A 14827-nucleotide genomic window follows, 5' to 3' on the forward strand; every position below is an offset into this window, starting at 1 on the left:
CAGCGTGGCTCAGTGGAAAGAGCCCGGGCTTTGGAGTCAGAGGTCATGGGTCAAGTCCCGGCTCCGCCAACTGTCAGCTGTGTGACTTGGGGCAAATCACTTCACTTCTCTGGGCCTCAGTTCCCTCATCTGTAAAATGGGGATGAAGACTGTGAGCCCCCCGTGGGACAACCCGATCCCCCTGTAACCTCCCCAGCGCATAGAACAGTGCTTTGCACAGAGTAAGCGCTTAACAAATACCATTATTATTATTATTAGTAGTAGTAGTAGTAAGCACTTATGAGAAGCAGTGTGGCTCAGTGGAAAGAGCCCGGGCTTTGGAGTCAGAAGTCATGGGTTCGAATCCCGGCTCCGCCAACTGTCAGCTGTGTGACTTGGGGCAAATCACTTCACTTCACTGGGCCTCAGTTACCTCATCTGTAAAATGGGGATTAGTGGGACAACCTGATCACCTTGTAACCTCCCCAGTGCTTAGAACAGCGCTTTACACATACCATACACATACACATACCAGCGCTTAACAAATACCATTATTATTATTAGCAGCAATAATAACGATGGCATTTATTAAGCAGTAGTAAGCACTTATGAGAAGCAGCGTGGCTCAGTGGAAAGAGCCCGGGCTTTGGAGTCAGAAGTCATGGGTTCAAACCCCGGCTCCGCCACTTGTCAGCTGTGTGACTTGGGGCAAACCACTTCACTTCTCTGGGCCTCAGTTACCTCATCTGTAAAATGGGGATTAGTGGGACAACCTGATCACCTTGTAACCTCCCCAGCACTTAGAACAGTGCTTTGCACAGAGTAAGCGCTTAACAAATACCGTTATTATTATTAGCAGTAATAATAACGATGGCATTTATTAAGCAGTAGTAAGCACTTATGAGAAGCAGCGTGGCTCAGTGGAAAGAGCCCGGGCTTTGGAGTCAGAAGTCATGGGTTCGAATCCCGGCTCCGCCAACTGTCAGCTGTGTGACTTGGGGCAAATCACTTCACTTCACTGGGCCTCAGTTACCTCATCTGTAAAATGGGGATTAGTGGGACAAACTGATCACCCTGTAACCTCCCCAGCACTTAGAACAGTGCTTGGCACCTAGTAGGCGCTTAACAAATACCATTATTATTATTATTATTAGTAGTAGTAAGCACTTACCAACTGCCATCATTACTATTACCTCAGCTCCTGAGGGAAGAGGATTCTTGCACATACGCCTGAGGGGGAGACGCTTTTGCGCATGCGCCTGAGGGGGAAACGCTTCTGCGCATGTACCTAAGCGGGGAGGGGGAAGAGACGCTTCTGCACATGCGCCTGAGGGGGGCGCCTCTGCGCATGTGCCTAAGGCGGGACGCTTCTGCGAATCATCATCATCATCAATCGTATTTATTGAGCGCTTACTATGTGCAGAGCACTGTACTAAGCGCTTGGGAAGTACAAATTGGCAACATATAGAGACAGTCCCTACCCAATAGTGGGCTCACAGTCTAAAAGGGGAAGACAGAGAACAAAACCAAACATACTAACAAAATAAAATAAATAGAATAGATATGTACAAGTAAAATAAATAAATAAATAGAGTAATAAATATGTACAAACATATATACATATATACAGTAAGCATGAGCCTAAGAGAAGGGGACGCTTTCTACGCATGCGCCTGAGGGGGGGGGGCGCTTCAGTGCATAGGCCTGAGGGAGACGCTTCTGCGCATGTACCTAAGGGGGTGGGGGGTGGGGGGGAGACGCTTCTGCACATGTGCCTAAGGGGGACGCTTCTGCGCATGCGCCTAAGAGAAGGGGACGCTTTCTACGCATGCGCCTGAGGGGAGGGGGGAGCTTCTGCGCATAGGCCTGAGGGAGACGCTTCTGCGCATGTACCTAAGGGGGCGGGGGGGGGGGGGGGGAGACGCTTCTGCGCATGCGCCTGAGGGGAGACCTTCTGCGCATGTACCCAAGGAGGGGAAAGAGACGCTTCCGCGCATGCGCCTGAGGGAAGGGGACGCTTTCTACGCACGCGCCTGAGGGGGGCGCTTCTGCGCATGCCCCTGGACCGGCCCGCTGTCGCGGCGCGCCGTAACCATGGAGACCGGCCCCATCATCCCCGGGCCGGCCGTTTGAATTCAAATTTCTGGGCGGGGCATCATCATCATCCATCGTATTTACTGAGCGCCTACCGTGGGCAGAGCACCGTACTGAGCGCTCATGTCGGGGGACCCGGTGCGGGAGCAGCGGGCCCGGTGGGAACGGAAACGCGGCCGCGCGGCCCGGGAGCTGCTGGAGACGGAGATGCGCTATCTGCAGCAGCTGCACGGGGTGGACACGGTGCGGGGCCTTCGGGAGGGAAAGGGCAAGGAAAAAACTCTTTATTTTATTTGGACCTATCTATTCTATTTATTTTATTTTGTTAATATGTTTTATTTGGTTGTCTGTCTCCCCCTTCTAGCCTGTGAGCCCGCTGTTGGGTCGAGACCATCTCTATATGTTGCCAACTTGGACTTCCCAAGCGCTTAGTCCAGTGCTCTGCACACAGTAAGCGCTCAATAAATACGACTGAATGAAATGAATGAATGTATATATGTTTGTACCTGTTTATTACTCTTTTATTTGTACATATTTATTCTATTTCTTTTATTTTGTTGATATGTTTTGTTCTGTTCTCTGTCTCCCCCTTCTAGACTGTGAGCCCGCTGTTGGGTAGGGCCCGTCTCTAGATGTTGCCAACTTGGACTTCCCAAGCGCTTTTTACATCATCATCATCATCCATCGTATTTATTGAGCGCTTACTATGTGCAGAGCACTGGACTAAGCGCTTGGGAAGCACAAATTGGCAATATACTACGGTGCTCTGCACACAGTAAGCGCTCAATAAATACGACTGAATGAAATGAATGAGTGTATATGTGTTTGTGCCTATTTATTACTCTTTTATTTGTACATATTTATTCTATTTCTTTTATTTTGTTGATATGTTTTGTTCTGTTGTCTGTCTCCCCCTTCTAGACTGTGAGCCTGCTGTTGTGTAGGGACCGTCTCTATATGTTGCCAACTTGTACTTGCCAAGCGCTTAGTCCAGTGCTCTGCACGCAGTAAGCGCTCAATAGATACGATTGAATGAAATGAATGAATGTATATATGTTTGTACCTGTTTATTACTCTTTTATTTGTACATATTTATTCTATTTCTTTTATTTTGTTGATATGTTTTGTTCTGTTCTCTGTCTCCCCCTTCTAGACTGTGAGCCCGCTGTTGGGTAGGGCCCGTCTCTAGATGTTGCCAACTTGGACTTCCCAAGCGCTTTTTACATCATCATCATCATCCATCGTATTGAGCGCTTACTATGTGCAGAGCACTGGGCTAAGCGCTTGGGAAGCACAAACTGGCAATATATTACGGTGCTCTGCACACAGTAAGCGCTCAGTAAATACGATTGAATGAAATGAATGACTGTATATATGTTTGCACCTATTTATTACTCTTTATTTATTCTATTTGTACATATTTATTCTACTTATTTTGTTGATATGTTTTGTTTAGTTGTCTGTCTCCCCCTTCTAGACTGTGAGCCCGCTGTTGGGTCGAGACCATCTCTATATGTTGCCAACTTGGACTTCCCAAGCGCTTAGTCCAGTGCTCTGCACGCAGTAAGCGCTCAATAGATACGATTGAATGAAATGAATGAATGTATATATGTTTGTACCTGTTTATTACTCTTTTATTTGTACATATTTATTCTATTTATTTTATTTTGTTAGTATGTTTCGTTCTGTTGTCTGTCTCCCCCTTCTAGCCTGGGAGCCCGCTGTTGGGTCGGGACCGTCTCTAGATGTTGCCAACTTGGACTTCCCAAGCGCTTTTTACATCATCATCATCATCATCAGTCGTATTTATTGAGCGCTTACTATGTGCAGAGCACTGGACTAAGCGCTTGGGAAGCACAAATTGGCAATATAGTACAGTGCTCTGCACACAGTAAGCGCTCAATAAATACGATTGAATGAAATGAATGACTGTATATATGTTTGCACCTATTTATTACTCTTTATTTATTCTATTTGTACATCTTTATTCTACTTATTTTGTTAATGTGTTTCGTTCTGTTCTCTGTCTCCCCCTTCTAGACTGTGAGCCCGCTTTTGAGTAGAGACCATCTCTATATGTTGCCAACTTGTACTTCCCAAGCGCTTTTTACAGTGCTCTGCACGCAGTAAGCGCTCAGTAAATACGATTGAATGAAATGAATGAATGTATATATGTTTGCACCTATTTATTACTCTTTATTTATTTTACTTGTACATATCTATTCTATTTATTTTATTTTGTTAATATGTTTGGTTTTGTTCTCTGTCTCCCCCTTCTAGACTGTGAGCCCGCTTTTGAGTAGAGACCATCTCTATATGTTGCCAACTTGTCCTTCCCAAGCGCTTTTTACAGTGCTCTGCACGCAGTAAGCGCTCAATAAATACGATTGAATGAAATGAGTGAATGTATATATGTTTGCACCTATTTATTACTCTTTATTTATTTTATTTCTACATATTTATTCTATTTATTTTATTTTGTTAATATGTTTCATTTGGTTGTCTGTCTCCCCCTTCTAGCCTGTGAGCCCGCTGTTGGGTCGGGACCATCTCTAGATGTTGCCAACTTGGACTTCCCAAGCGCTTTTTACATCATCATCATCATCCATCATATTTATTGAGCGCTTACTATGTGCAGAGCACTGGACTAAGCGCTTGGGAAGCACAAACTGGCAATATATTACAGTGCTCTGCACACAGTAAGCGCTCAATAAATACGATTGAATGAAATGAATGACTGTATATATGTTTGCACCTATTTATTACTCTTTAGTTATTCTATTTGTTAATTTATTCTACTTATTTTGTTGATATGTTTTGTTTTGTTGTCTGTCTCCCCTTTCTAGACTGTGAGCCCGCTGTTGGGTAGGGACCGTCTCTGTATGTTGCCAACTTGGACTTCCCAAGCGCTTAGTCCAGTGCTCTGCACACAGTAAGCGCTCAATAAATACGATTGAATGAAATGAATGAATGTATATATGTTTGTACCTATTTATTACTCTTTATTTATTTATTTTATTTGGACATATTTATTCTATTTCTTTTATTTTGTTGATATGTTTTGTTCTGTTGTCTGTCTCCCCCTTCTAGACTGTGAGCCTGCTGTTGGGTAGGGACCGTCTCTATATGTTGCCAACTGGACTTCCCAAGTGCTTAGTCCAGTGCTCTGCACCCAGTAATTGCTCAATAAATATGATTGAATGAAATGAATGAATGTATATATGTTTGTACCTATTTATTACTCTTTATTTTATTTGGACATATTTATTCTATTTATTTTATTTTGTTAGTATGTTTGGTTTTGTTCTCTGTCTCCCCCTTCTAGACTGTGAGCCCGCTGTTGGGCAGGGACCGTCTCTATATGTTGCCAACTTGGACTTCCCAAGTGCTTAGTACAGTGCTCTGCACACAGTAAGCGCTCAATAAAGACGATTGAATGAATGGATGAAAAGGCCAGGCCGGGCCGGGCCGGGCGGGCCCTACTGACCAATCCTGGATCTGCCGTGTGTCATCTGCTGTGTGACCTTGGGCAAGTCACTTCAGAGCACGGGCTTATGAGTTCAAATCCCGACTCCAACAATTCGTTCATTCAGTTGTATTTATTGAGCACCTACTGTGCGCAGAGCACTGTACTAAGCACTTGGGAAGGACAAGTTGGTAACATATAGAGACGGTCCCTACCCAATAGCGGGCTCACAGTCTAGAAGGGGGAGACAGACAACAAAACAACATATATTAACAAAATAAAATAAATAGAATAGTAAATATGTACAAATAGAGTAATAAATCTGTACAAACATATATACAGGTGCTGTGGGGAGGGGAAGGAGGTAGGGCGGGGGGGAGGAGGGGGAGAGTAAGGTGGGGGCTCAGTCTGGGAAGGCCTCCTGGAGGAGGTGAGCTCTCAGTAGGGCTTTGAAGGGAGGAAGATTGGCGGATGTGCAGAGGGAGGGCATTCCGGGCCAGGGGGAGGATGTGGGCCGAGGGTCGACGGCGGGATGGGTGAGAACGAGGCCCAGTGAAGAGGTTAGCGGCAGAGGAGCGGAGGGTGCGGGGTGGGCTGGAGAAGGAGAGAAGGGAGGTGAGGTGGAAGGGGGCGAGGTGATGGACAGCCTTGAAGCCGAGAGTGAGGAGTTCTTGCCTGATGCGTAGGTTGACTGGTAGCCGCTGGAGATTTTTGAGGAGGGGAGTGACATACCCAGAGCGTTTCTGCACAAAGACGATGCGGGCAGCGGCGTGAAGTATAGATTGAAGTGAGGAGAGACAGGAGGATGGGCGATCAGAGAGGAGACTGATGCAGTAATCCAGTTGGGATACGATGAGAGATTGTACCGGCAGGGTAGCTGTCTGGATGGAGAGGAAAGGGCGGATCTTGGCGATGTTGCGGAGGTGAGACCGGCAGGTTCTGGTGACGGATCGGATGTGAGGGGTGAACGAGAGAGCGGAGTCGAGGATGACACCAAGGTTGCGGGCTTTTGAGACGGGAAGGATGGTAGTGCCGTCAACAGTGATGGGAAAGTCAGGGAGAGGGCAGGGTTTGGGAGGGAAGATAAGGAGTTCAGTCTTGGACATGTTGAGTTTTAGATGGCGGGCGGACATCCAGATGGAGATGTCTTGAAGGCGGGAGGAGACCTGAGCCTGAAGGGAGGGAGAGAGAGCAGGGGCAGAGATGTAGATTTGGGTGTCATCAGCGTAGAGATGATAGTTGAAGCCGTGGGAGCAAGTGAGTTCACCAAGGGAGTGAGTGTAGATAGAGAACAGAAGGGGACCGAGAACTGACCCTTGAGGAAGCCCTACAGTAAGGGGATGGGAGGGGGAGGAGGAGCCCGCAAAAGAGACTGAGAATGAACGGCCGGAGAGATAAGAGGAGAACCAGGAGAGGACGGAGTCTGTGAAGCCGAGGTAGGGTAGCGTGTTGAGGAGAAGGGGGTGGTCCACAGTGTCGAAGGCGGCTGAGAGGTCGAGCAGGATTAGGATAGAGTAGGAGCCGTTGGATTTGGCAAGCAGGAGGTCATTGGTGACCTTTGAGAGGGCAGTTTCCGTGGAACGTAGGGGACGGAAGCCAGACTGGAGGGGGTCGAGGAGAGAGTTGGCGTTGAGGAATTCGAGGCAGCACGTGTAGACGACTTGTTCAAGGAGTTTGGAAAGGAATGGTAGGAGGGAGAATGGGCGATAACTAGAAGGGGAGGTGGGGTCAAGAGAGGGTTTCTTTAGGATGGGGAGACGTGGGCATGTTTGAAGGCAGAGGGGAAGGAACCAGTGGCGAGTGAGCAGTTGAAGATGGAAGTTAAGGAGGGGAGGAGGGATGGAGCGAGAGATATGTTGCCAACTTGCACTTCCCAAGTGCTTAGTACAGTGCTCTGCACACAGTAAGTGCTCAATAAATACGATTGAATGAATGAATGAATCAGGTTGTCCTACGGGGGGCTCATAGTCTCCATCCCTATTTTACAGATGAGGGAGCTGAAGCCCTGAGAAGTCAAGTAACTTGCCCAAAGTCACACAGCTGACAATTGGCAGAGCTGGGATTTCAATCAATCAATCAATCAATCAATCGTATTTATTGAGCGCTTACTGTGTGCAGAGCACTGTACTAAGCGCTTGGGAAGTCCAAGTTGGCAACATATAGAGACAGTCCCTACCCAACAGTGGGCTCACGGTCTAGAAGGGGAGACAGAGAACAAAACCAAACATATTAACAAAATAAAATAATTAGAATAGATATGTACAAGTAAAATAAATAGAGTAATAAATATGTACACACACATATGCAGGTGCTGTGGGGAAGGGAAGGAGGTAAGACGGGGGGATGGAGGGGGCTCAGTCTGGGAAGGCCTCTGCTTGTATCCGCCCCGGTGCCCAGTACAGTGGCTGGCACCGAGTAAACGCTTAACAAGTACCGTAATTATTCTTCTTCTTATTTCCACCCAGTTCTTCGTGGCCATCCTGCGGGCCAAGGGCACGCTGAAACCGGCCCAGCTCCAGGCTGTGTTTGGGCCCTGGGGGGCCATCTGCTCGGCCAGCCAGTGAGTTGAGGAGGGGCTGGGGAGGGGGTGGGAAGGAGCCTGCGGGAACAGGTGCCAAGCTCCCCGTCTTTTTTCCCAGGGCGTTGCTGCCCCACTTGGAGCGGGGCCACTGGGGAGCAGGGCTGCAGGGTTTCTGCCCTCATCTACCACTCTACATCAGTTACGCTGCCAACGGGGAGCAGGCCAGGACCACCCTGCAGGTGACCGCAGCCCCCCGGGAGCCCCTTCCCCCACCTAGGAGCACCGTCCGCCCCTCACTTCTCTGCCCCTCTGTTCGTTCATGCAGTCGTATTTACCGAGGGCTTACGATGTACGAAGCACCGGGCTAATCGCTTGGGAGAGTACACTATAACAAACAGACCCATTCCCTTTCCATGAGTGTACAGTCCAGTGGGGGAGGCAGACTTTAATATAAATAAATAATTAGATATGTACACTATGATAATTAATAATAATGATGGTATTTGTTAAGCGCTTTGTATGTGCCAAGCACTGTTATAAGCTCTGGGGTAGATACACTATGATAATAATAATGATGGTATTAAGTGCTTACTATGTGCCAAGCACTGCTCTAAGCTCTGGGGTAGATGCACTATGATAATTAATAATAATGATGGTATTTGTTAAGCGCTTACTGTGTGCCAAGCATTGTTATAAGCTCTGGGGTGGATACACTAGGATAATTAATAATAATGATGGTATTTGTTAAGCGCTTTCTATGTGCCAAGCACTGTTATAAGCTCTGGGGTGGCTACACTAGGATAATTAATAATAATGATGGTATTTGTAAAGCGCTTTCTATGTGCCAAGCACTGTTATAAGCTCTGAGGTAGATGCACTGTGATAATTAATAATAATGATGGTATTTGTTAAGCGCTTTCTATGTGCCAAGCACTGTTATAAGCTCTGAGGTAGATGCACTGTGATAATTAATAATAATGATGGTATTTGTTAAGCGCTTACTGTGTGCCAAGCACTGTTCTAAGCTCTGGGGTAGATGCACTAGGATAATTAATAATAATGATGATGGTATTTGTTAAGCGCTTTCTATGTGCCAAGCACTGTTCTAAGCTCTGGGGTGGATACACTAGGATAATTAATAATAATGATGGTATTTGGTAAGCGCTTTCTATGTGCCAAGCACTGTTATAAGCTCTGGGGTAGATGCACTATGATAATAACAATGATGGTATTTGTTAAGCGCTTTGTATGTGCCAAGCACTGTTCTAAGCTCTGGGGTAGATACACTAGGATAATTAATAATAATGATGGTATTTGGTAAGCACTTTCTATGTGCCAAGCACTGTTATAAGCTCTGGGGTAGATGCACTATGATAATAACAATGATGGTATTTGTTAAGCGCTTTGTATGTGCCAAGCACTGTTATAAGCTCTGGGGTAGATGCACTAGGATAATTAATAATAACGGTGGTATTTGTTAAGCGCTTTCTATGTGCCAAGCACCGTTCTAAGCTCTGGGGTCATCAGGTGGGGCTCACAGTCTTAATGCCCATTTTATCGATGAGGTAACTGAGGCGCAGAGAAGTTAAGTGGCTTGCCCAAGGTCGACAAGAGGCGGAGCAGGAATTAGAACCCACATCCTCCGACTCCCAAGCCCACTAGGCCGTGCTGCCAGTATGTTCCCGTCCCCTCTCTCTCCCCTCCCCTCGCCCTGAGATATCTTTAGACTTTCTGATTGTCGTTCCCAGGAGAGACTGCAGAAGAGCAAGCAATTCCGGCGCTTTGTGAAGCTCCAGGAGGGCCGGCCTGAGTTCGGGGGTCTGCGGCTGGAGGAGCTGCTGCTTCTGCCCCTGCAGCGGCTCCAGCGGTGAGATTCCCACATCCTCATCATCATCAATCGTATTTATTGAGCACTTACTGTGTGCAGGGCACTGGACTAAGCGCTTGGGAAGTACAAATTGGCAACATATCGAGACGGCCCCTACCCAACAGTGGGCTCACAAAAAGGGGGAGACCGAGAACAAAACCGAACATCTTCCCGTGTTGCTCCTCTCAATCCCCTGTTCCCCTGCAGCCCCGTCGCCCGACCTCAGCGTTACCGCAGCTCAGCCCCGTTCGGGAGGCTAAAAAAAAACAAATCTCATTTTTTACCCCGGCGCTTCAGGTATGAGACCCTGACGGAGGCTTTGGCGGAAAACACCAGTCCCAGCAGCCCCGACTACCAGCAGCTCTTACGTACGGTACCCAGCTCCGCTCTCCCGGCCACCCCGGCCGGTTTTTCGGTCTGTGTACAGCATCCGCCGTTGACGGAGCTCCCTCCTTCAAAGCCACTCGGCGTGGTTACCCCTTCCTAAGAGTTGGCCTTCGGCTCCAGATCCACCCTAGTGCCTTCTTCCGGAGAGAAGGTGGCCCCAGGGAGGAAGGCGTGGGGGTTGTTGTTGGCTCCCAGGTACGTTTCAGAGAAAATGACGTGGTGTGTGCTGGGGCGGGGGCGGGAATAATAATAATAATAATGGCATTTATTAAGCACTTACTATGTTCTAAGCGCTGGGGAGGTTACAGGGTGATCAGGCGGTCCCACGGGGGGCTCCCGGTCTTCATCCCCATTTTCCAGATGAGGTCACCGAGGCCCGGAGAAGTGACTTGCCCAAAGTCACCCAGCTGACGGTTGGCGGAGCCGGGACTTGAACCCACGCCCTCTGACTCCAAAGCCCGGGCTCTTCCCACTGAGCCACGCTGCTTCTCTTCCAGGGGCTGCACGGTCAGTGGGCGAGGCCACCCAGCGGGTGCGGGCCATTACCGGGGAGCAGGAGAACAACCAGGAGCTGCGGCGCATTCGGGGCCTGCTCAGCGGTCGCAGGGCCAAAGGGTTGACCGCCGGTAGGGCCCTCGCTTGGAAAACAGGCGTGGGGGTCGGGGTAGAGGAAGGGAGGAGGATCGTGCTTTGGCGGCGGGGGAGAGGAGACTCACGTTGGGAAGGGCAAGGTAGGAGGAGGAGGCAGTGGGAAGGGCGGGGAGGAGGAGGACTCCTCTCCCGGGAAGAGCTAAGAGGGTCCCCTCCCCACAGGGCGCTGGTTCTTGCGGCAGGGCTGGCTCCTGGAGGTCCCTCCCCGGGGGGAGCCGCGACCCCGGCTGTTCCTCCTGTTCTCCGACGCCCTGCTGATGGCCAAGCCCCGCTCCCCGCTGCACCCGCTGCACGCGGGCACCTTCTCGTGCCGAGCCCTCTACCCGCTGGCCCAGTGCCGCCTCGACAGGGTCTTTGGCCACGCGGGGGGCTGCGGGGGGCTGCTCAGCGTGAGTTGCCCGCGTCACCGGGGGAGGAGGAATGCTTCGGGAGCGTTGCGGCGGGGGGAAGGCGGAGCGGGGGTCGAGCGACCGACCCGGTGACCGTTCGGCTCTGGGAAGTGGGGCGGGAAACGAGCTCCAGGCGTTCCCTCCTTCCAGCTCTCCTTCCCCCACGAGAAACTGCTGCTCATGTCCACCGATCCCAAGGAGCTGGCCCAGTGGTACCAGAGCCTGGCGGCAGTCACCAGGTAGACACCTACTAATAATAACGATGGCTCTTATTAAGCGCTTACTACGCGCCAAGCACCGTTCTAAGCGCGGGGGCGGTTACAAGGTGATCGGGTTGGCCCACGGGGGGCTCACGGTTTTAATCCCCGTTTTCCAGATGAGGTAACCGAGGCCCAGAGAAGTTACGTGAGTTGCCCAGTCACACAGCTGACGGTTGGCGGAGCCGGGATTTGAACCCATGACCTCTGACTCCAAAGCCCGGGCTCTTTCCACTGAGCCACGCTGCTTCTCTCCTCCGGTGGGGTTTCGCGGTCCCTGCCCTCAGGCTGAGGCTACCGCTTTTTTCTCCACAGCCCCAGCTGACGGGAGCTCCCCAAACTCCGCAGGGGGTCCGGGAACAAAGAGTTCCCGGGAGAAATTCCCTGCGCTGGCACAGAAGCGGCCCCCCTCCGTCTACTCACAACCAGCAGCCGAGCTCCCGGGGCCCGCCGCGGGACAGCGAGAGATTACCGGGTCCATCGTGCTGCCTTGCCCTGTCTCTCTCACCCTTTCCATTTCCCCGTTCCCACCTTATATGAGCAATAAGCAGCCCGTTTGGACCGTGGAGCTGGATCTGCCCCTTGGTGTGTGCCTGGAGCACAGAGCGGAGCTGGATCTCGGGACTTGGTGGAGGTTATTTTACTGTCTCAGAATAAACTATTACTCAGCTGCCTGGTAAGTTCGGCGGGACAGGGCCAGCCCCAGTCCCTGCCCCGCGTTCAAATCCTTTCTTCAGGGTGAGTCCAAAGCGCGGCGACCTCCTCCAAGAGACAGCAGGAGGGAGCTGGGTACGGAGACCCACCCGTCCTTGGTTCTCCCCTCTCCTCCTCAGCCCCCACATATCCCTGCCTGTTCCTCGTTCTGGAAGTCAATCCTTCACCTTCTGGGTATTAGGTTCTGGTCTCTGCCCGCCCCAAATCGGGAGCCCAGGTCTTTCCCTCAGCTCCATCTTCTTCCAGACTCCAGGGCCAGATTCCACTACTGACAGTCTGTTCCTCAGCAGGGGTGGGGAAAATGGATCATGAACGTCTGAACTCTGTCCTTTTCCCCTCTCCCTCTTGATTCTCCCCGCCGCCCTCGTCCACTATCCCACTTGATTCTCCCTGACCTCCTCCATTATCCCGCTTGATTCTCCCCGACCTCCTCCATTATCCCACTTAATTCTCCCTGCCCTCTTCCACTATCCCACTTGGTTTTCCATGCCCTGTACACCTCTTAGTCCTGCAAAACTGTTAAGGTGGAGAAAGTGTTGAGCCACCTTCACTGGTCAGATTATTGGCTCTCACTGCTTCACTAACCGGTTGTATCCACCCGTGCGGGAAACATCTCACCTCTACCAACCACGTCCCCCATCCCTTCTCAGGAACGCTTCTCAGAATAACCATGCTGGTTAAATGGGTCTCGGACGGCTTCGGGGCCCAGCCCATCACTCTGTGTATCCAACCAAGCCGCTGCAGGTCACAGGTTTGTTCAGGCTGGGTTCCTTAGGAGGTCTTAGGAGTGGAAGGGGGAACTAGTCAGACAGGCTCATGTTTCGGGTACCAGTCCTATGAGAAACGAGAGCCCAGGTGGGACAAGCCTGTAGAGTGACAGTGAAAGGGGAGATGGAGCCCTCTGCTCAACAACTTGGCATCTGGTAGTTACGGGGTGAAAGGCACTAAAAAAAAAAAGGCAGGAAAAAGGCTTGTGGCCTCTGGGGTTGTCAGCTGCCGCCCACCGGCATGGACTTAAAGAAGTCCCTAGGCTATGGCAGACTAGAAGCTTGGTAGGAAAGACAGGGCCTGCTCTCAGACCAGGAGACGGTTAGCATTAGTAACAGAGATCAAAACAAATCGCCAGGAAATCAATCAAGGGTATCACTGAAGGAAAACAGTCTGATTAATCAAATAATAGCACGATTTCTTAAATTACAGCCACAGCCTGGCAGATAACGGGGCAGTAGTAAGTTTCCTTGTAGCAAGATCTATTAAAAATGATATATACCCACTCAAAGTTATGTTTGACAAGTTTGGGTGTACCTTTAAGACCTGGTATAGGTAATTTGTTCTCAGAGATGTACTTCCCAAGTGCTCAGTACAGTGCTCTGCACACAATAAACGCTCAATAAATACTATTGAATGAATGAATGAATGAGCTAATCAAGGAGTTACCGTATGCCTTTTGAAACCTGTATTTATACCGTGCAAATCCAGCAGTAAAGTGAGCATTTGCAGCTAAAGGTGGGCTTCCAATCAATACTTTTTTTTTAATTGAACATCCACCTATTGTGTGCAGACCACTGCACAGAGTACTTGGGAAAATACAATATAATTAGTAAATACACTCACTTTCTTTCCTTTTCCATCCCTACCCTGAACTGTGGGAATTAAAACAGCGTGACCTACTAGAAAGAGCACCGGCCTGGGAGCCGTAACACCTGCGTTCTAGTCCCAGCTCTGTCACTCGCTTGCTATGTGACCTTGGGTAAGACACTTAATTTCTCTGGGTCTCAGCTTCCTCAAGCGTATCTGGTCTCCCTCCCACATGGACTGCGAGCACCAGATAGGACGGGAACTGTGTCTGACCCGATTGACGTGTGCTCCAGTCCGTGGTACAGTGGTTGGCACGTAGTAAGCGCCTAGATGCAATTCAATTGTTAATATCCTTATTCAATAACCAGGTGGACGTTCCTAATGATCTGAAAACCTAGTCCTCTCCCTCAACTCTTCTGACCTCCTGCTTCACCCTATTTCACCCACACGGCAATTTGCTACTGCTACAAATACTGCTAATTGCCGTACGATCTCTAACTTCCCCGACCCTGAAATCCCACTCTCCAGCCGCAATCTCATCAGCCTTCTCTCCCACATGCCTCCTCCTCCCCACCAAAAGGTCCCGTTTCCCCAAAGACCTCCGATCTCTTGACCCCCTCATTAATTCCCGGTCATCGCGCCCCATTTGGACTCCTACCAAACCTCTTCCTCTTGTTGCACAAATCCACACCCTTCACTCCGCCTGCTCCACTGAACTCAACTCCCTTGCATCTATTTTCCCGAGAAGCAGCGTGGATTTGTGGAACGAGCACAGGCTTGGGAGTCAGAGGTCATGGGTTTGAATCCCGAATCCACCACTTGTCCGCTGTGTGACCTCGGGCGAGTTACTTAACTTCTCTGTGCCTCAGTTCCTTCATCTGTAGAACGGGGATTAAGACGGTGAGCCTCATGTGGGACAGCCCG

At 49.9% G+C, this 14827-nt stretch overlaps 1 protein-coding gene across 2 annotated transcripts; it reads left to right on the forward strand.

The window, feature by feature from the left end:
- The first annotated feature begins 2082 nt into the window (after window positions 1–2082).
- Window positions 2083–12585, forward strand: ARHGEF39 (Rho guanine nucleotide exchange factor 39). Of its 2 annotated transcripts, none has more exons than XM_038742505.1 (9): window positions 2083–2316; window positions 8005–8099; window positions 8179–8299; window positions 9809–9927; window positions 10225–10295; window positions 10812–10940; window positions 11148–11354; window positions 11505–11593; window positions 11927–12585. In XM_038742505.1, exons 1-9 carry the CDS (start codon window positions 2197–2199, stop codon window positions 12149–12151), a joined length of 1176 nt encoding a protein of 391 aa, XP_038598433.1. In that variant the 5' UTR covers window positions 2083–2196; the 3' UTR covers window positions 12152–12585. The 2 variants fall into 2 exon arrangements, with proteins under 2 accessions (XP_038598433.1, XP_038598434.1); XM_038742506.1 differs by having other exon boundaries at window positions 11128–11354; window positions 11927–12019.
- The last annotated feature ends 2242 nt before the right edge of the window (window positions 12586–14827 follow it).

This window comes from Tachyglossus aculeatus, unplaced genomic scaffold, assembly GCF_015852505.1.
Source record: "Tachyglossus aculeatus isolate mTacAcu1 unplaced genomic scaffold, mTacAcu1.pri scaffold_12_arrow_ctg1, whole genome shotgun sequence".
In the NCBI taxonomy this organism is placed as follows: domain Eukaryota; kingdom Metazoa; phylum Chordata; class Mammalia; order Monotremata; family Tachyglossidae; genus Tachyglossus; species Tachyglossus aculeatus.